This window comes from Xiphophorus hellerii, chromosome 5 (genome assembly GCF_003331165.1).
Source record: "Xiphophorus hellerii strain 12219 chromosome 5, Xiphophorus_hellerii-4.1, whole genome shotgun sequence".
In the NCBI taxonomy this organism is placed as follows: domain Eukaryota; kingdom Metazoa; phylum Chordata; class Actinopteri; order Cyprinodontiformes; family Poeciliidae; genus Xiphophorus; species Xiphophorus hellerii.
The window spans coordinates 20578389-20600155 of NC_045676.1; the positions used below are offsets into that span (position 1 = coordinate 20578389).

Sequence of the window (21767 nt, forward strand, 5' to 3'; positions counted from 1 at the left end):
TAATTGAATGTAATTATGGTGTGCCATTTAGCACACTACACATAAATGATGTACCATAGTAGCCCGTCTAAAACGTTCATATTTTGTAATAAGTATTTGTTTTTCTGACTCTAACTATGTGCTGTGGTTATAAATCTGTGTCTTTGGTTAAAAACAAAGAAATTATTTCTTAATTGTTTTTATTGCCATTTTTATCATCTAAATGCCCCCAAATATCTATATCGCAAATATCTGAGTTAATAATTTACATGCAAGACTGGAAGAAAATGTTTATAAACAATAAAATACCCAATTCTTAAATATTAGCTGCAGCAATCCATTTAAATAGATGTCACATTAATTTAGGAGTTTATTTTTCTCAAACGTGCCAAAAGTATGTTTGACTCCACTGATGTTTTGCAGCCATCTTCTCAGTACTCACCTGAAACAGTTCCGATGGTAGAGCTTGCCGTCGATGAGGAACCTCTGCACCAGGTGAACGTGTTTCTGGCAAGCAGCACAAGTGCTGCTCAGGCTGCTGCGCTTGGCCGCTGCAGCCACCTCTGCACCGGTCTGCGCAGGCAGGACCCGACAACACCACAGACCCAGGACGTTGTTTGCAGGACGGGGGGCACAAGGAGGAGACATCAGGGGAAGGGGCAAGATGTAGAGCAATGAGGGAGGGGGAGATTACACATGGAGTCAGGATTTGAGGATGTGGATTGTTCATTCTGCTTAATCTGGCTACATCTGCAGCTTGCTGATTCACGTCTGCACAGCTTAAAACAGCAGTTAGTTCAAACAAAAAACGTGTTAAAGTAATAAATAGTTTAAAAAAAAAACAGATTAGCACTCAAATATTTTTTGTTGGGACTGAAATTTAGGTTTGTTATATTTTTAGGCATTTCTGTGTGTTATGCGTTATGTAAAGCGCTTAGAAGGCAACGCACTGCAAATCCTGCCACACAGGATGTTAGGATAAAACCACAGTTAGTCTTTTATATACAAAAGATGATCAGAAAACACTGACCTAAAGGGTTTTCCTTTACTTACTACCCCAACCCCCACCCCCACATTACTGCCTAGGCTCAGGACCAGAGAGTGAAGGGGGGAACAGATGTGAGGATGAAGAACAGGAAGAGGAATGAATTCCCATCTACAGACATGAGGAAGGGGGAGGATATGATGCCAGTATGGGATGGAGGAAAGAAGTTGGAGCCATGCGAGAAAAAAGAAAGACAGGATACAGAGGCTATCTTTATAGACTTATTCTATCACTATGGTTACACCCCCCCAGCCATAACACAATGCCCAAACAGGGACGCATAGAAATATCAATCCCAGTGAGGATTGATGTAATGTTGGCTTAAAACCAAACGGATCATGCAGGTATATATGACTTCAGATATACATTTTAAAAAGGGAACATGTGGTTTAATAGAATTTATTTGAAAAATACTAGTTGCTGTCATGCAGTTTTAATAAATATTAGCCATGGAGACCAAAACCCAGCAGTCAAGTGGAAAACAATGCAAGTACACATACCTTAGTTCATTTTAATGCATTTTCCCTCCATGCCATTTCACACACTTACCTCAGGCTCAACCTCTTTGTCTTCTAAAGGCGTTGACGGCCTTTTTTGAGCTGGTTCATTATGGCTGACTGTACTGAGCCTCTTCATAGATGGGGGGTTTGCTGTGGTTGACAAAGCAAAAGGAGTCAGGTTAATCACATGGCAGACTTTGAAGATTTTGGAGAACGAAGTGAACCCACCTTGGGACTTGTTGTTAAAAAAGTTATAGTACTGAGATACATATGTGATGACGCTCAGTCGGTCCGGGACTTTCATGGACACCATGTCTTCTGGGTCCAGCAGGGCTGGAATTCCCAGCTCCACCTCCGCCACCTCAAATGCCTGCAGCATAAGCATAAAAAGGAGGAAGGGAAGGAACATTATCTGATAGGCTGATAATTTATAGTAGCTGACGGGTGCCAGGGGTCCATGATGTGCATGTAGCAGGTTAGGCATATAGAGAACTCTTTTTGATCATTTAGCTAACCTGATTATTAATTTGACAATCACATAATGACTTTATCAAATTGATTTAATTAAATCCTTAGGGATTTACTTGAATTCAAAAGATTGATAGATAATGGAGTCAATGAAGAAAGTGAATTCCTGATAATTATCGCTGGTTTACCATCTGTGATTGTTACAGGTGAACCACACAAACAGAGCTAACGGGCGAGCCATGAGGTTGCTTTTTACACAGCCATTTATATATACATATATATTTTAATCGCTGCCTGATTAGCTTGCAAAACCAAATGGAGCTTGAGCATTATTAATCTGTGAACAAATCTGGATTTTCCCTCACATCCTTTAAAAATCATTCTCACAGTGAAAGAGAGACAGTATTAGATGCCGCAGCCTGTTTGTGTCGTGTAAGCTAATGTGCTTACATGTAATTAAAAAATTATCCCTACCCCTGGCAGATTTAAGATTAAAGAAATCTTCTCATTTACCAGCTCAGTTCAATTCAAAAATACTTTATTGACCCCAAAGGGAAAATAAATGTTGCTGGTAAAATTGTTGGTATAATAACGGGAAGCAATGGTAATATTATGGAGAGGCTAGAACGATTTGAGAAGGAAACTAAAGATCAGGGTGATAGGAAAGAGGGTAATTCAAAAACCTGGAGCTTATTGCAAAAGTTTTCAAAATACCAGTAGAAACAAGGAAAAAGCTGCTCAGCAATTATAAGAAGAGTTGGAATGTCTTCATGCCATTAAAGGTTTTTTTCCCTATAGCTTTTTTATAAACAGTGGAAAAGTTAAGACTAAAAAAAGTTGCAAATAAAGTTCTTTGCTCTTGCAATCCTCTCTTCATAACTTCTCTACAGGCTTGTGCAAAGAACATGCTTTTTTTTCTGACCTTGAATGCATCACATGTCTCCCTCGGAGTCTGAGCCTTAGTCAGACTCCACCAGGATTAAGTAAAGGATTAAGTAACATTAACCCTACATAAGCTGTTAAATAAATCAAAGTCACGCTGGCCATGACTGGATTCACCCCAAAGGACAGGCGGCTAACAGACACAACGCCTAAAAGCTAGCTTGCAAGAAATGAGCTAATACTCTATCATTAAAAACAAAAAATGACTTCATGAGAGCAAAACTTTGTGACTCACCAGATGGTTGTTCTCATAGACGTTTTCTTTAGACAGTGAATCAAAGTCTCTGAAATTAAAAAAAGAGAGACAGAAACAAATTAGCATGTAGCCACTATAATTACAGACTACAAGCTCATTTTTTAAAATCTTACCAGCTGTAAGCCTCCTAGATCCCTTGAAATGACCTTTCCATAATTTACTAGTGTATTTACATATTGTTGTATTTTGCAGTGAATTTTAATACTCCCTTTGCTATTTGATTTCTTTTCCTTCATCCCTCCCTGGTATTGAAATCAATTTTAAACGTAGATTAGATGAAAATATTTTTTATGCATGATAAATCTAATTTGCATAAATGGTGACAGGAAAAGTGTTGTTTTAAGTTTCTTTTAAACTTAAAGAACTTTGAACAAAAATTAAATAGACCACATTGACTGTAGCAGTCAGTTTTTCACCCATCCAGGCTCTGGTAACTTTTTTTGTGTCCAAGGCAACCAAAATGAAGGAATCCCAAAGAATCTTCAAAGTCACCCCTTTACTGAACAGTATGGTATTTATTCCGCTGACAAAGTCTTACTCATCATCTTTCTATTACTGGCAGGGCAGCTAGACACACAGCAATGTTGAGCTGGTCTGCTTCACACATACCACAGCTGAGAATGTCCAACCTCCACATAAACGCCACGTGAGGCCGATAAACTGCCTGAACAAAGGGAAAGAAACAGCAGCATCAAACTAGCGTGGGCCTGATAATTACAAGACTTGGCCCTGAAGTGCTTGGAGCAAGCAAGTACAGCCGGGCCCCTGCCGGCAAACTTCCTGCAGTAAAATTGGAAAACGTCTGAGCAGCTCTGGGATAACCGTGTCTGTGTGGATGCAAATGTTTAATGCAGCATGAAGGGGAAAAAAAAAACACACCCTGTCCTTGGCGAAAGCTTTTGGAAACCATGTGGTTGTTTCAAGAAGGCAAAATCCTCTGAATGAGCTGCTTGTCATAGGCTCACAAAGTGACCTCTGTTCTCTTTAATCTAGTTCCCATGGCTGCAACACACTCCACCCCTGACATCAAAATTGTATTAAACTCCTCCAATGCTGCAAAATGAATTGAGAGCGAATTACAGCACTCCCTGAAACCTTTGGACAGGGTTCATATTCTAGATCCTCGCTGACACAGACGTATATGATGAGAACAGGCGTGCGACTGGAACTGCAATCCTAATCCTCTGCAACTCAGCCCCACTCTGGGTTTATTTTGGGAGTGAGTAATGCTGAGGAACAGTGCGTCTTTGACTGTGTCGGGCGTTTAAAATCCTCACGATGAAAACCTGGCTGTGTCAGTAACTCTGTTCAATTTAGTTCAGTCAGAAGATTTTTGTGCTAACTAAAAAATAAAAATAAAAACAGGCTCAAGTTATGACAGAAAAAAAATACCTTCTAGTTTCCCATTTACAAATGTACCTATAATTACTCAGCTTTAGATGAAAATTTGTTTTACTGGTAAAAATGTTACATTTCATGAGTTTTAACAAGGAATACAAGACAATAAAAGCTTAAAAAGTTTAAGAAAACTGATATCACAAGCATTTTATTCCAAATTAAACATAATGTACTAGAAGCAATATCTACAGCAGTCTAAAAATCTGAACACACTGAACGCAATTCTTCATAAATCAAGTAAAAAAAAATTGTCCAAACAACTCTAACTTTTTCATTGCCTCGCACAAGGACAAAAAACAAACCAAACATAAAAAAAACAAAATAACCAACAGCAAAGGCTCTGAATGCTGCTTAAGATAAAGGTGAGAACATTGTTCACCATCAGTCTAAGAGACTGATAGTGGACTTCGTCTGGACTTCCTTTTTTATCATCATAAATGTTAATTTTGCCAACAAGGTATCTTGATATCTTGTTTAAAGTTAAAAAATAAGTGGCTGCACCACTTGGAAGTAGCAGAAGGAAAAAGCTAACAGCAGCTCCCACCTGATTCCTGAGGAGGCAGAGGGTCAAAAACCATCGACTGATTATAAGACCTGCAGCAAAACTTTACTAACCATAGGTTTAGTCCATATAGCCTGATATCTGGGAAAACTAATACCATACATTTTTATGCATTTTGGCCTTTCATCCACACAAAAGCTAAAAGATGATCCACATTTTCCTGGTTCTCCTTTTTCATCACAGTGATCCAACACTATTTTTAGCATCTCAGCCACTAAAAATGCACATCAAGTGGGTTGCATGGAGGCAGGGTAAGTCCAGCCAACTAGACAGATAAATTCTGTCTAGAATTCTGCAAATTCTATTGTCATAGAATTTGCATGTGTGTGACTCTCATCCTACCAAATATTGCTGCCAAATACTAAATACCAGCAGGCAATTGCAGTGAATAGTGGCTCTACATCATCGACTCATGGCAGAATGCAATGCAGGCCAAACTTTATAATTCTGCATTTTTAGAAGCTTAAAAACTGTGTACTGTACCACTTCTCCTACATGGTCTATTAGATAAAATCTCAATTAAATATATTTTCATGTTTGGGGTGGTAATGTGAAAAAATGTGGAGAAATTGAAGTTTCCCATACTTCTGCAGGGCACTCCAGCTTAGACTAATTTGGCTGTACCAATACTGACTCCCCCCTGCGTTAGTAACGGTTGGCCTTGGCCACAGGAATTATGATGACGCCTCTCCTCCGCATCACTGCCACTTTACTCAGATGAAAATAGTTGGCTGCAGAGTACAGAATAGGGAAACAATGGCCTGGATCCAAATTGATGGCAAATAGAGTCTGACAGGCAGAGAAGTCTCATGCACAGATTAGACCAACAGCGCTGCCTGTCTGGATCAGTGCGAGTTCGGCTGATCATTCGCAGCAGCACAGAGAAAGTTAAGCAAAAGGGTATGCTCAAAAGAAGGCAAAAAGTATAAATGATTCATGAACTTTTGTCCTTTAAACCCTCCATATTCTACTCCACCGGATAGTCAAAGATTTAATAAGTCAATATTTACTCTGTTACATCAAGGCAAAGTCTAGTTTGCACTCTGAAAAGAAACAAGATGCTAATCTAAGAATCAGCCCACCAGATGTTTTCTCTTTGTCACCAAGTACCAGGGGAAGGACACAAACACATGATTTACAGAAGGCTTGTGTGCAATCCAGCCACTACAATGGAGGTCGTTGACTTGCTCCAGCAGGAAATCCTAACGTTGCTCAGCACGGGTGCTACTAACAGAGCTGCATTATGCTACACAGAGAGGACTTCTAAAGTGAGTCATATGCAGCACAGATTTTCTGTGAATGGTTGCTGTCACACTGCAAAGAAGGGCAATTGTTTAAGCAAGGGCTGAACGATACTGCGGGGGAAACAGCAAATAAAATATTTACATTTTCTGCAGCATAGCAATAAACATATTGGAAAGTGGAGACATTTTCTTAGGGAGGCATAACATAAAATCAGATGTGTTTGTGTAGAGATGTCTCTAAACAATAGTGCTGTGATGCATGACAAATTTCACACTTGTATATTACAGGAGTAATATACTTTACTTTTTTCTTCCAAGCAGAGAAAACACTCTAGCCTGAAACTTAAAGAGAAGGAAGTGGTGTCTCAGGTGCTTTGATGTTAAATTACTGCTGGTAGTGGAAGTGTTTTTGTTTTAGATGCACTCTAGTTTTACTTTTGTTCTCACCTATGCTCCCTTTAAAAATACGAACTGTTATGCACTTCTTGCATCTTCCGTTGTTTTTTCAGTTATTGTCTCTAATTTAATGTAAAAGCAGCTTTGCAGGATGATGTGTTTCAATAAATTTGATTTCTGTAACATTCCATGTCCTGTGATGTGACTCGAGAGCATGCCAAGGTTGGAATGTTGACGATGTTAATCTGTGCAGCGTTTAGGCTGATTCATACTGTGCCCGAAGCAAGAGCTAAAAGCTACTCCAAGCTCCTCTTTGCTAAACATGGACGATATGAATCCTGAATAGTCGTTTTCAAAGAAACAAGCAGGCTTTGCTCCAATTATGCAGTATTTGTTGTTAAGATGTCCGGATCAAGCATTAAGGATCAACTGTCACGTGATCCGAAGGTCATAATGGAAAAATCAGATTATTTTCCCCTAGTTATTAAATGCAAAACTAAGAGTTTAGAAACTGGTTTTAGTCTATAAAGACATCAACCTCCAGAATAAATTTAAACACCATTTTTGAGTAGAAGAGAAAGCAGATAAAAAGTTTTTGATACAATAATTGTAATAAAGCTGCAATTGCTTCATTTGTTAGTGGATGGCAAACATGCAACTCCATCTAAAAAACTGCAGCACAACTATCAAGTGTTTAGAATTAAAAATAATAATAATGTTAACTGCTCAAAATCAGAATCAACAGAACAACAAAAACAACCAGGAGAAGCCTTAACATTCCAGCTCTAACTTGATGTTTTCTTGGTTGTTTTCAGGATTTGTCTATAGCCCACTATTGGATTTTCCATTGCAGCTTGGAGGTAAATGCAAAAAGGGAAGACTACAAATGAATTGCCTACCAGAATTAATTAACTGTCTGAATCTGAATCTATATTAATCTAAAACAGGAAACTATTTTGATCCACAGATAATCATGTGTGTCATAGCTGTGATCAAAATGGAAGTCGACTCTGAATCTGTCTAGATGTTCGAATTGCTTCAATATGAATTTATTTGATTATATTTATCTATATTGTTGGCCATTAAACTGACCTGTTCTGCAAAAGGTCTTGAGGTGACAATTGTTTGTGAATTGTTGATGCACAAATAAACTGCATTGTGAAAACATTTCCTGCTCTTGACCTCAACCAAACCAGTGGAAAGTCATCCTGAACCTCTTCCCTACAACAAACCACCCAAATCACAAAGGTGATGTTGTGTTTTGTGTCGTCTTGTGTTCTCTCCCCTGTGCAGGAGTAAAAGGTCAATCTCCCACTAAAGCACTACTTGAAACAAACAGAATAGTTTCGGATAAAAATACATAGTTACACTTTGTTTGGATGTACAATAATAGGATATGGCATAAGTAGAAGATTGTTCAACAGATTACAATACGTTTTTTAGTATTTGGAGTACTTTTTGTGTGTGTGGACAAAAAAAAAAATCTACCACTTATTTTAAAATGTTTTTTAGAGTATTCTTGGAATTTGAATTAAAAAGATGAAAGAACGCTACAAAGTAAGAACACTTACTTTTCAAATTTCTAGCATACAAACTGCTTTATACTTACTTCTAATACTAATTAAAAACTGGATAATGTTTTAAACAGTTCACTAAAGGTGCATTAATAAAGCTTTTCCCGATTAGCGTAGATTTCGAGATTTCACTTTGGTCCGACCAACAGTCTTCAATTTGTATAAGGACTAAAACACACAAGCGAGCAGACAAAAATGTTTGCTTGGCTAAAGTACTAGTGATTAGTGATACAGAAAATCCAATATTATATTTATGTATCTGCCCCTAACCTACATTTCATTCTTCAAAACCCCCAAAAGGTTCAAAGAACTTTAATTGCTTTACTTTTAAAGCATTTACTGAAAAGATAAAAGGCTCTGTATTTAAAAAGGCCATTTCTCACAATGATTAGGTCATGGTCATGTTATGTAGGGTTAAAATGTGTTGAGAAATTCCTCTTCTTGAGCTTGACTAAAACAATGTTAAGTCATCCTTGTCCCTTCCCCATAAATAATTAACCACCTAAATACCATGGATGATGTTGTGTTATCTTGTGTGGGTGTGAAATATGGAGTGGATGGGTGTTTATCACAGACAGATAGCAAGGCTTGTCCCACACTGTTAAGCTATTCACCAGGGGGGTTGTACAACACAACACGCCTAAACGTTACATGCAGATTGATCAAGAACGGAAACAAGCAATTGCTGAACAAATTACAATATTTCAGATTGTTATAATGCTTTATTATATCAATGTGGACCAAAAAAATCACTCACTGGTCATTTTGTTCAACCAACTGGCATTACAAACTGACTCTGACTACTTTGTCAACTAAGTGTTGCAAGTGAATCTGAATCTGATTGCCTTTACTTGATTATACGTTTCTGTGCATTGATTTCACTCTTTTCCTTGTTAATTGCCTTGACATTACATTTGTTGTGAATTAAATTGAGCCAAATATTAGGTTATACAAACCCTCATGTCTGCCAAAAGTCTTGTGATCATCTGATTAAACTTGGAAGTGAATTTTCAGCTAAATTTAATGCAGCTGACTGTAGACCTTTATTTTTATTTCTGGAAGACTTCTTCACAATGTTGTCACAGCAGGGTGCTGACGCTTCCTTAGGCTTCATGGCGTTTAAAACATTACAACCTGTTTAAAGCTACATCAGATACATAAGGAGGTTTCAGAGTACTTACATTAGGTCTGGTCTGTGGCGGTGTATGATGGCACAAAACGCCAAGCCGTCCCGAAAGGACGCGGACATGTCCCTGATTTCCACATCGTTGTAGTTCTCGCACTGTAGCCGACACCACTCCTGGAGAGCCTTCAGGGATCCCATCGTGCTACTGTTCAGCACACATGAGCAGCTGCATTAAAGCCAAATAAAAATCGATGTCTTTTAGTTTCAAACGGCGTCAGGAGAGACAGGAAACCACAGCAGCAGGCGGAGCAGCAGTAGCAGCGTGCTGCTGCAGAGGGTCGACAGACAGACAGCCAGCCAGGCAACACCCGAAGAGACGAGGCGTTGCATTCACCCACGTCCACAGAGTCACGTTAGGAACATGGACCACAATTGTGCGAGAAGTTAGCTAACTGTTGGAAGTGCAAAACAAAAAGGCTCAAGTTCATTTCCCGTGTGAAACTATCGACACTCAAACGGCTACACGAGCCTGTTGTTGTTATAACACTAACTGAAGCCCGGAGCTGACAAAGTAAGCTTAATCAATACAAACTTCTTGACGAATCCACTTAAATAGGCTTCTTCGTTTTTTTTTTGGGTACGCAAATAATATCCAAATGCTGTGATAATGTCGAAACAGGGATGATAATTTCCTCCTCGACTTGGTCCACACCGCCTTATTGTTGCTACAGTCTATAACTGACGCTGGGTAAACTCAAAACTCTTGTCAAAACCTAAAATTCAAGACGGATAATAATTTTAAAAAAACTGGGCATGTGAAATTCAAAGCGGTGGAGTTACTGTAGACTAGTTTAGCTAAATTTGTCAGCACACCTTCGACCTTTCTTCTCTGAACCACTCTGTCGTTCCTCCTCTCAGCCATCAGGGGGCGCTGCACAACCAGAGAGAAGAGATGGGTCAGTACGTCCGCCATTTTATGAGTTTTTCTTAAGTGAACAAAAACAGCAAAGTGACTAAAATAGTAACTGTATAATAATAATAATAATAATAATAATAATAATAATAATAATAATAATAATAATAATAATAATAATCCATATGCATGCTTCATACTCAAACTTTTGCTTTAAATAATGGGACATTTTTTTGCCTACACATTAACCAAAATGCCACTCACAACATGACGGTGACGCCGACGACGTCTGCCTATCCACGCGATGTTACAAAAGTCACGCGACAGTAGCCACTTGGTAAGAATCCTGTAAAGATGGCGGCGGCCCCTTCTGATGAGACTAGCCTTCAGTCTCTAATCAGTAAGTCATCATACATTACTAGACATGATGACGTTTTAAGCGATATTAAGAGCTGAGATACTGCTTTAGAGGGATCTTTATGGTTAAACTCGTGTTCTATTTCGGTTGTCACCGACGCCCTCGTCACAAGCTAATGAGTTGTCACTGTCAAAATATCAAGTCAGCAAAGTGCAGTTGGTGACAAGAAAAAACGACAACTACAACCTGTGCTGTTTTTGGCTCTGCTGTTAGCGTCTACACCGTTGTCAGTCGTTGGTCAAAAAGCGAATGAATGTAAATTTCCTGGAAGATCCATTTCATACTAACCGGGTCCAAAAGCTACACCTTCCTGAACGATCTGCTCGACTGGAGGAACTTCTGCAAAGAACAGATTTTCCTGATTTTATTTATCCGTAAAACCACAGAGCTGATATTTTGCTACTCACAAACTTAACATAAATTAAAAACATTAAAAAAAAGTCACGGAGTCTTGTTTCATCCAGTTGGCACGAATTTGTTTCATGATTTTAAATTTAATGTTTGTTTCTCTCACACAGACAAGGCCACCAATCCTCTCAATAAGGAAACTGACTGGGACAATATCAAGGCATTTTGTGATAAACTCGACAATGAACCAGATGGGTAAGATGGTGAATGAAAATTACAGATACAGAGCTGACTATTTATTTGTCCCTTTAAAGATTTCTTTTATTCTTGTTTTGTTTGGGGTTTTTTTTTTACCCACAATGACATGTTTCAGATCTTGAAACAAATTTACAGTTCGTCAAAGGTGAGCTCAGTGAAGAGAGAAAGCTATTTTCAATTGTTTATTTTATATTTTGAGAGAAAAAGCTGTCTGAAACACTACTTGAAAGACTAATCAGGTCATGCCAAAGCATCTCAAGTAGTTTTAAGTTCAGACTTTGACTAAGCCACTCCAAAACCTTTTGTTCTTTTGGAGCCACCTTGAGTCGTGCTACATGATCTTGGGGTAATACATTGGTTACCCTGATTTCTTCTTGACAATTTTCTGGAAGCAAACAGAATCTTGGTTCCATTAAACAAGGCAAATTGTGCAGGCCCTGAACCATAAAGACCGCAATTTTTGAGTGTAGGTATTACAGTCAAAAATTACTTTTTGAGGTATTGTAATCCTGCTACAGACTGGCGTACCCCGCCTCTCGCCCGAAACGTTCACTGGAGATAGGCACCAGCACCCCTCCCGACCCCACTAGGGACTAGGGTCTATAGAAAATGGGTGGATGGTATTTTAATCTAGTTAATACTTTAAAAAAAGTTTGGTTATGCCTCAAAGTTAACCCAAAAAAGTGACTTATCGCAGTTAATTCAGGAATAAACGAGGAAGTGAACTATATATTTTTCACACAGGGACAGGCACAAATCATCATGTGAAAACTGCATTTTGTGTTTACTCAGGTTACCTTCTGTGACCTTAAAATTAGTTTCATCTCAGACATTTGTTTGTGAAAGAAAAGCAAACATTTAAGGGGGCAAATACTTTTCAGTGCTTTAAAATCTTGACCAAAAAAAATTACGAAAAGTTTGACTGGTTGTAAACCGTTCAGTTTATTTAAGCCAAATGTTTTTTTTGTCATATTTGTTAAAACCATTTAGGCTTCCATCAATGTTTTAAACAACTAGAGGATTTGAAAAGGCTACAATTAATATTTGCATTATTATCAGCCCTCAGCTTGCAACCAGACTTCTTGCCCACAAAATCCAGTCTCCTCAGGAGTGGGAGGCAATGCAAGCACTACTGGTAAGACTTGAATCAATAAGCACCAAACTTTGAGTGAAATTTGGTATCTTACAAATGGATAGATGGATATATACAAAAATTAAAATTCTTGTCCTCTCCCAGGTGCTTGAGACGTGTATGAAGAACTGTGGAAACAAGTTCCACGGTGAAGTGGGAAAGTTTCGCTTTCTTAATGAGCTCATCAAGGTGGTATCGCCTAAGGTAAACACCTTCTCTCCTGTCTCACTAGTTTAGAGCAACTTAATACGCTTGAGATTGTTTCTTTTCTTTTGAGCTATAATAACAATGGAGAAACTGTGTCTTTCACCGTCATTGTTTGTAGAGTAGAGCTTGTACGGATGTAGCAGCCAAATTTTCAATACAAAGTCTAAATTATAAGCTATAAAAAGGAACTGCTCTTTGTTCCCATAAAAAAGTTCCTTCACAGGCTGGAGAAGTTTATAGTCTGATGTAAACTTGGGAAAAAATTAGAACACCTTATGAAAGCTCATGTGTGTCTATAGTATTTGGACATATGTATATTTAATACTTTTTTTTTTACTGTGAAATAGAAGTTAAATAAATATCACTACAGAAAAGGCATTTAAAAAATGTATGATTAAATAAATAAAGCTTTGTTTTAGGTAAGGGATTTAGATTTAGCCCATCTGAAATTGCTTAAACACAAGCAGGCAAATCATACCTGGTGCTCATGATGTGAGCACACAAAAATGTGGTTTGGTTATGGTTTTTATTTTGTGTGTGTGTGCTTTATGAGTAACACCAGTGTTATTTTTCAGTTTTTACATGAAATTCTATGGCTTTCTTTTCAGAAGAAAAATGAAAATTATGTATTAGATATGTATATCTTATATATATCATATTAAGTACTTAATATGATATATTAAATGTCATATTAAATATGATATTTAATATGATAAATATTTTTGATTTGTTGTGACTTTTTTCCTCCTCACGTAACCAGGTATGGTCTTGCCGGATAAATATGAAAAATTAAATGGAGCACAGAAAAAATATTTGTATTTCCAGACTGTTCGGTTGTTCCGTCGTGTGTTTGCTGATCCATCCATTTATCAAACTATCTGTTTTAAAAACTACCTCATTCAAAGCCTGACCTGTGTATAAAAATCTTCTGTAAACAATGATGTGCCTCCTGTTAAAATGCCTTCTAAAGGAATTGGAGCTGTGGATTTATGAGCGTTGATATGGATTAAAAACTTCAGGAGCCTGCTGTCTCCAACCTAGCCCTAAAATAATCATTACAGTATTTGAGACATTTTCTCTCTTTCTTGTAGTATTTAGGATCCCGGGCTCCAGAGCTGGTGAAGGCAAAGGTGTTGGAGATGATGTACAGCTGGACCGTGTGGTATCCTGATGAGGCAAAGATAGCTGAAGCTTATCAGATGCTGAAGAAACAGGGTGAGCTCTTTTTTTGTCTTTTAAGTAATTAAGGACTTGACTTTGAGAGGGTTTCTATATTATTTTTACTGCCTTTTCTTTATATGTGTGGTAGATTAACCAAAAGTAGCTTATGGAAGTTTTTAGTTCTCTTCCCAAGCTGATAATGTCGGTTTTGGTTCTCCATACTTCTCTTCTCCAGCATGTAGGTAGATGGAATCAGTTCTGCTTTTAGCACAAGCACGAGACCGATGTCCTGGGTCATGAGTAGTTGACTCTGCTGCGATGTTAAAAATGGACTTCTCACCTATGACTTACTGTGTATTTTGAAATTAATGCTTTAATTACAAGATGTGAGGTTATCCCTTTAGGGAAGGAAAAATTGAATGTACTGTGCCAGATTTGAAATGTTTTTGGATGGTCTTGAAGTATTCACACACTGTGTTTACACATGAAGCAGAGGCTGGGCTGTTAGTTCGTTTTGGTTCATTTTGTGGGAGGTTAATAGATGCTCCTGTCATTTCCAGGCATTGTAAAGCAAGATCCTGTGCTTCCTGGTGACAAGCCACTCCCACCTCCTCCACCCAGAGCCAAAACTGCCATCTTTGAGGACGAGGAGAAATCCAAGGTGTGTGACGAGAGATCAAGAAGCAAAATGTTTCATGGTGAAGTAGATAATTTTCGTTTAGTTTTTTTGGGGGGGGGGTTTGTGGATATGCTCAAGACTCATAATGAACAAAAATCCATCAGGCCAGGTGAAATTGAGCTCCTGAGGACTCGCTATATACACATTCCTTTTCCTCTTTCTTTTTCCATTCTCTTCTGCCTCATCCTGTTATTGTAGATGCTGTCCCGCCTGTTGAAGAGCACCCACCCCGATGATTTAAGAGCAGCAAACAAGCTCATCAAGGAAATGGTTCAAGAAGTGAGTGGCTCAGTTCACAAAGTGCAGGACATCAACTCGCATGTAAACGATTTTGATTTCTGTTCAAATGAAAAGTCCAGTTTTCAGAAAACCTGAATCGCCGTCATTTTCCTTGTGTCGTTTTTATTTGATGTAAAGATTAGAACTGTGTTAGAATTGAGTGGCTTTAAACTGATTGCTTTTTAATTTTTAAATGCTAAATAGGATCATTTAATTATTTGGACATATGTCCTATTAAAAAAATAACTGGATTTCGAAAATGTCCAATTTAGATGACTTGTCTTGCTTTATTTTCCCCCCCAGGACCAAAAGCGAGTGGAGAAAGTTTCCAAGCGAGTGAACGCCATCCAGGAGGTGAAGGAGAGCGTGAGCTTGCTGAGCCAGCTGCTGGACGGCTACAGCAAGGAGAGCTACTCCCATAGCAACCAGGAGCTCGTTAGGGTTTGTAACGCTCAGTCATTAACAAAGTCACCTATCACTCATTAGGTTTTTGTTGATTTTTCTTAACCGTGTAACTACAGTAGATCAGCATTTTTAAATGTATAGACAATTTTTGTCTCCTGTAGTTCATTATTACAGTGACTCCTCTTTTAATTTTTTGTCTGAAACTTCAGCACCTGTTCATTTAAGCTCACCAGAGTTGCTCAAGATGAGAAAAATATAAGTCCCAACTTAGTATTTCACCTTTTGCCCCTTTACTCCACGATTAGAGCAATGTTACCATTTCACACGAACCAGTTCTAGCAGCACAGGGTGACATCTACTGGTTGTTCACTGGCAGCCCAGGCTGCAGTTTTTGGTGGTCCAATGCAGCCAAAGGCTTTCTTTTATATGGTTGCTTTACATTGCTTCCTATTTTTGTTATATATTTTTCTCTTTTTTTAAGTGGGGTTTTGCATGGAAGAAAAAACTGGACTGTTAACAAAGCAGCTGATGCAGTTCATAGCAGGTGTTGCTATGTACTGCAGCAGTACATAGCAACACCTGCATAATGAAGATAAAACTCCCATTTGTCTGGATTTTAAATTTTGTCATTCTGTAAACCTGTTAAGTGTAACGTATAATTCATTTTTTCTTGTTACACTAAAAGATATTCCCTCCACTTTTTATCATATTCTGGTAGATTCTGTGCCCACTTCATTTATTAGTAAAAACAAACTAAAGCTCCTTGAAATGAATTCATCTTTTATTGTGGAACCATAGCGTCACACTAGGAAGTTGGGAAAAACCTAGCCTTTGATTTGGATATAAAAAAAATTGAGTTGATAAATTACTGTTTAGTGACGCTGTTTGCACATTGTGACATATTTTTGATCACAGGATCTTTACCAGCGCTGTGAGAAGATGAGACCTACGCTATTCAGATTAGCGAGCGACACAGAAGACAACGACGAAGCTCTAGGTACATTTAGGTTTAAAGTTTAGCATTTGAACGCCACCGTAATGTCGCTAACACGTTTGTGCCCTGCAGCCGACATCTTGGAGGCCAACGACAGCCTGACGCAGGTCATCAATCTGTACAGGCAGCTGGTTAAGGGTGAGGAGGTGTCGAAAGACGGAACGTCTCTCGCCTCTCAACAAGGTGCGTTTGTCTTTTCAGATCTCAGAGTCATCGTTACAGTCGTGTGCAACTCCGTCCCTTTTGGTTTAAGTTGCTTGTGTTTATTTATTTTTTCTTCTACACACTCTAAATCAGGTGGCAGCTCAGCACTATTAGACCTGACAGGACTCAACATTTCAGAAAACACAGAACCTTCCAACCCACAGGCTGCACCTCAGAGCCTGGGCTTGAGCCTCTTGGATGATGAACTCATGTCTCTTGGTAAGCAAGCTACAGATGATTTAAACCTGAGAGTTATTTAACTTTTACCACTTGCACATCATAAATTGTTTTCCTCCTGCTTTTCAGGATTGAATGTATCAGAAAACTGTGACTCTAACATCATCTCTCAGGTGGGAATTAATACCCTCACAAAAGCGCCCCAGTTATGATTTGGCATAAAAATGATTATATTCTGCAGCCTGTTGTCTCACCGCATCAAACTTTCCGTTTGTTGTCAGTCCTTAAATATTGCAGAGTCTTCGGCTCCGGCTGTAGCGCTGCAACCAGCTGTGGTGCAAACATCACAGGCTACACCAGTAGTAGGGGGTTGCACTGCTACGCCAAGAGCAATGGAAGAGCTGGATTTGCTGGGGAAAACATTGTTACAGCAATCTCTACCTCCAGAGAGCCAGCAGGTGAAATGGTGAGTGGACATCCTGTTCAGGGTTCCTTCACGGCCTTACAACGCGAAGGTTTGTAAAATAAGACCTTTGTATTCCAACGCCTAATTCATTATTCAGTTGCTTCTCACAGACTTTAAATTTTGCCTGTATTTCTAAAAACCTATCAAACCTTTCATCAGTGTTTTTAATAGTTCCATATGTAAAGGGGGATATTATGTAAAATTGACTTGTTGAGTTTCACATTGTGGTTCAATGTAATACCCTCATCTAAAACATATCTGGAGCGCTGCTTTGATTCCTTCATTCATGTTTGAAAAATCCTTGACTCTCCACTGGCAGCCATTCTGTTTGCTTGCTATTTCAAAGCACAACCATTTCCACAAAACTCCTCCAGACTAGCTGCAGCAATTAGCAAACTGCGACTCTGTTGACCTTATCATACGAACTATTTCTCAGTGAACCGCTGGTTAAAAAAAAAAAAAACATTGTTAAAGGCTTAATAGAGAAGCATTGTAGTGACGACTTCCTGAAGGCGGAGAGTCTTAAAGAGCAGGAGCTTCTTAAAGAGACAGAGACCCAATTTCAAGGTGTTAAATTGCAAAGTCAAATTTCTTTTAAGTCATGTTTGATTGAAACAGCATTTTTGATTGTGCTAGAAAATGACCCTCTGTGGGGTTTGCTCGTTTGTTTTCCTCTGTAGGGATAAACTCCAGCCTCACTCTAAGGTCCCTTTGCGAGATCTCCAAGCAAAGTCTGGGGCGAGCTCCAGGCCTGCTGCTGGTCCGGGGCCGACGTCCGGCCTCCTCATCCAGTCGGAGCAGCCTGATGGCGTCCTCCACTCCAGTCTTGGCATTGCAGACAAAAGCTCGTCATCATCTGTTGACCCCAACGACCGCATCTCATTAGCAGACGTCACAGTGCCTCTAGAGTCAATCAAACCTAGTAAGCACCAAACCTTTAATCTACAGCGGCTGTAGGAGTTATTCTGCACTTTAGAGGCTTTTATGATGGTGTAATTCAAGAAGCATGAATTTAACATCTTTAAGTCAGATTTTCTCCCTCGTAGGTGGTTTTTACAGTGAAAATTTTATAGACGTTGAATTTAAAGCTTCTCAACAAACTTTCTGCTGTGACATCAGCAAAACTCGCATCAGATTTAGTTCGTCACCTAAAAAAACAGCTCACCATCTGCCTTTCTTTTGGTTTAATTTTTTTTCCCAGGTTAATCATTATTTACTCATAAAGTCACCGTGCACATGTCTGTAGTAACGTCACATAAGGCATAAAGCAAGAGATTACAGTTCTTTTAAATACATTGACTTGTATTTTCCTCTCCACTGACATGTTTTTATTTAAATTCCTAAAGTCTTTTAAGCTCTTTGTGAGAACGCTGCGCAGATTTCAGGAACAATACATGGAAGTCATTTGCGAAGAGCGCTAGTGTAGACACAGAAACCGATCAGGTAGAAAAATACAAATATGAACAGATTCTTACCAGTAAAGTTTTCTTTCCAACTCAAATATCCAAGGTGGCAACCCCTAAAACAAACCGCAACCTAATTGCTTCCGAATCCGTCAAAATGTGTCACAAGATGCTCGTCCAGTATCCACTTTTGATGTTTGTAATCAGATCAAAGCCACTTATTGCACTCTTTTCTACTTTCTTCACACCACTTACAGTTTGTTTTTCTGTTTCAGGCAGCGTGTTACCGGTGACTGTATTCGACAAACACAGCCTAAGGGTTTTGTTCACGTTTGCATGCGACTGTCCTCCGTCGAGGCCCGACGTGTTGGTGGTGATCATCTCCATGCTGTCCTCGGCACCCATTCCCGTCACCAACATCCGTTTCCAGGCAGCCGTTCCCAGAGTATGTCCGTGATTTTTTTTGCATCAGTTAATCAGCCTCAAATCGGACAGTTTGGCTCTGATCGGAGGCTCAAATACTGAAAAAGTATACACACTTATATTGTTTCGTATTTTATTAAATGCACCACAAGTAATCAGTACCACCATTTTCAGTTTACATTTGCGGCAGTCAGCTGCATGTACTTTATGGAGTTAAATAAAAACCAGATAAAAGTTAAGGTTCTTGTTTTTAATTATTAATTTTTTTTCATTAATTTTTAACCTTTCCATACAGAAGTAAAAGAATACACACAATGCTGAAAAAACAAAATAAAGGTGAAAAAAATACATATTTTTTGTATTTTTTACATAAATAAATAAATAAATAAACAAACATAAATTAATACATACATAAACATAAATAAATATGTTTATTTACATACATAAATAAACAATATTTAAATTCCTGTCAGTGGTGCAGAAACTGGCATCGTATTGTAATTCTTCAGTTTTTGTTGGATTCAAAGAACTTATAACTTCTAAGATCTTTAGAGAAAAAAAATATGAATTTGTTAAAAATATAAAGAACCCTGGAAATCTGTATCAGCATGGGAAATCTTGATCGGTTCAATTCTTGCTAATAGTATCACATAAATGTGTCATTTTCATCTCTGCCTGCTCATTTTAAGAAATGAGCTCAAATGAAAGTTGATCATAATTCTTGTGTTTATAAACATTGGAAATTTATTCCAACCTATGGGCTTTGACCAATCAGTGGGTTTATGTTTCCCAGGTAATGAAAGTAAAGCTGCAGCCTCCCTCCTGTACTGACCTGCCAGCCTTCAACCCCATCCTCCCTCCAGCCGCTATCACACAGATTCTGCTGTTGGCCAACCCTCACAAGGTGCTTTCTCCACATTTCACTACAGAGAACATCTGATGTGTTTTATCTGTGTCCAGCAGGGTTTGACTCACCCTGAAAACGGACCGTGACCTGTTGTTTGCGGCTCTTCTTTCAGGAGAAAGTGCGTCTGCGCTACAAACTAACTTTCAACCTGGGAGATAAATCTCACGATGAGTCCGGCGACGTGGACGAGTTCCCACCTCCAGACAGCTGGGGCAACCTTTAGAGAGAGAGGGAGAGGACCGGGCCTCCTGTCGTCAGACCTGCACCATCCTTTATATTTGGGTCGACGTTTTCCTTTCGGAGGGGGGAAATAAAAGACCAGATTACAATGAAGCGGTTTCAGACTTTGCTGTACAAAAAAACTGATGGACTGTGAGAGCAGTTGCTGAAGCCAGTTGACCTTGTGCCTTCTCACCCTTATTTGATCCTGTCAGTGTTTCTAAATGGAGTTGCTACATTCTCCTTCTCAGATAATTAGCCCAGTGTGTTGATTTGCAGAATTTCTTCTGAATGTGAATTGGTTTAACTTATAAACCGTTAAGCAAATCCCTCGTCATACGAATCATGTTGTTGTTTCAGGCATACCCACAAATTAGTGTGATCCGTTCCTATACGACATCCTGCACCGTCAGCTGCACATTAAACATTTTGTAGGTCAAACCACTGAATGGGTTTCCTCCAAACTAATCAAGACACGATCAAATTAAAACTGTGATTTGTGTAGAAAAAATGAAACTAAACGCATTTTAAAAACCACTGCAGTGGTTTAATTTTCAGTCTAATCTTTATAATCTTTTCAGAGCAGGGGGAACCGATGTAAAATATTGTTACCAAAGCGTGCAGGCTGAACACGACGATGACGTCGTTCTGCAGGAAACGCAAAGAGTTCTCACTGCAGCTAACTATTGTTACTGAACCTGATCCAGCCAAAATTAATCCTTTAATCTTATTTTCGCCTCATTTTTTTCTTCGTGTTGTAATTGAAAGGCACATAGTCTCCATTCCTTTACAAACGTCTTTATTTCTGCACTTTTTCTGTTTTTAGGACTTTGTTTTTTTACAGTTTAACTCAGGATTATTTTCCTTTTCCTTATTTAAACTCTTATGCACTTACTTTGTTCATATTTTGCACGTGAAATCATTGTTGTTTATTCATCTCTTGTCACTTTGCTTTTCTACTACTGATTAACCCAAAGACTCTCAACTCTATGTTCATGTCATACTGATTTTGATTCTGCCACATGTGCCTCAGATTGGGTTGTCTGGTTATTTTTTTGTTTTGTACACATATACCTTAAATGGGTTTCTTTTTTTTGTCATGTTTGTCTTGACCCAAAATGACTTTGTAAAGCATAAGATGCATTATGTGTTAAATGATCTTTCTATATGTTGTGTTCAGCGAGAGAAGAAATATATAAACTCCTCTGTATTTTTTCTGGAGTATTCAGAAAGAATACAATGATGAGATTTTAGAAAGGTGGCTGTTCTTGGGAAAAAATAATAAGGATAAAAATGTGGAAGTATTTGTTGGCACCACTGGTAAAGTTGTGTGAAAAGCCTTCAAATAAATTTTGTATGGGAAAAAAAAAAGAAATGCAACCTTTAATTTAAGCTTTGCCACAATTGTTCCTATAAAAAAATCCCTGCAACATAAATGTAATCAACTCAAAAAGACTATTAGTCCAAAAAGAAAATTAAATGTTATAACTCATATCATACAAGTATCTTCAAAGCGCTGTGGATGGTGAGGAAGGATCTCCTGTAGCGGACAATCTAGCAGCGAATCTGAAGAAGCCTCTGACTGAAGTCTGTTTCTGTATGATACTCTGATGACTGTCATGACGTGCTAACAGCTCAATTTCCAAGCAACAAAGTCAATATTCTACAGTTACATGTCCTGGAT

General features: G+C 38.5%; 2 protein-coding genes across 3 annotated transcripts in view; one reads left to right on the plus strand and one right to left on the minus strand.

Annotated features, from left to right (window-relative positions):
- The window catches only part of micall1a (MICAL-like 1a), a 20794-nt gene extending 10394 nt beyond the window's left edge, over positions 1-10400 (minus strand). Inside the window, exons 1-5 of one of the 2 annotated variants that reach the window (XM_032563000.1) lie at positions 9546-9688; positions 3170-3218; positions 1753-1894; positions 1574-1674; positions 422-552 (exon numbers count right to left, since the gene is read on the minus strand). In XM_032563000.1, the coding sequence (XP_032418891.1) occupies positions 422-552; positions 1574-1674; positions 1753-1894; positions 3170-3218; positions 9546-9688 (566 nt within the window). Of the gene's footprint in view, positions 1-421; positions 553-1573; positions 1675-1752; positions 1895-3169; positions 3219-9545 lie in introns of both variants that reach the window. The other variant, XM_032563001.1, reaches the window with a different exon arrangement.
- A 318-nt stretch (positions 10401-10718) lies between these two features.
- Positions 10719-21444, plus strand: LOC116720619 (ADP-ribosylation factor-binding protein GGA1-like). Its single transcript, XM_032563982.1, has 17 exons — positions 10719-10803; positions 11340-11424; positions 12487-12562; positions 12665-12763; positions 13858-13981; positions 14488-14588; positions 14805-14885; positions 15189-15326; positions 16206-16287; positions 16357-16467; positions 16582-16707; positions 16795-16838; positions 16947-17131; positions 17812-18053; positions 18810-18979; positions 19751-19861; positions 19977-21444. The coding sequence occupies exons 1-17, from the start codon at positions 10758-10760 to the stop codon at positions 20085-20087; spliced, it is 1932 nt and encodes a 643-aa protein (XP_032419873.1). The 5' UTR covers positions 10719-10757; the 3' UTR covers positions 20088-21444.
- Positions 21445-21767: the final 323 nt, after the last annotated feature.

Coding starts and splice junctions, on each gene's coding strand:
- LOC116720619 (XM_032563982.1), top strand. CDS start 10,758: ATGGCGGCGGCCCCTTCTGATGAGACTAGCCTTCAGTCTCTAATCA. Junction 14,589..14,804: donor AGGACGAGGAGAAATCCAAG/GTGTGTGACGAG, acceptor CTGTTATTGTAG/ATGCTGTCCCGCCTGTTGAA. Junction 18,980..19,750: donor TCCAGGCAGCCGTTCCCAGA/GTATGTCCGTGA, acceptor TATGTTTCCCAG/GTAATGAAAGTAAAGCTGCA.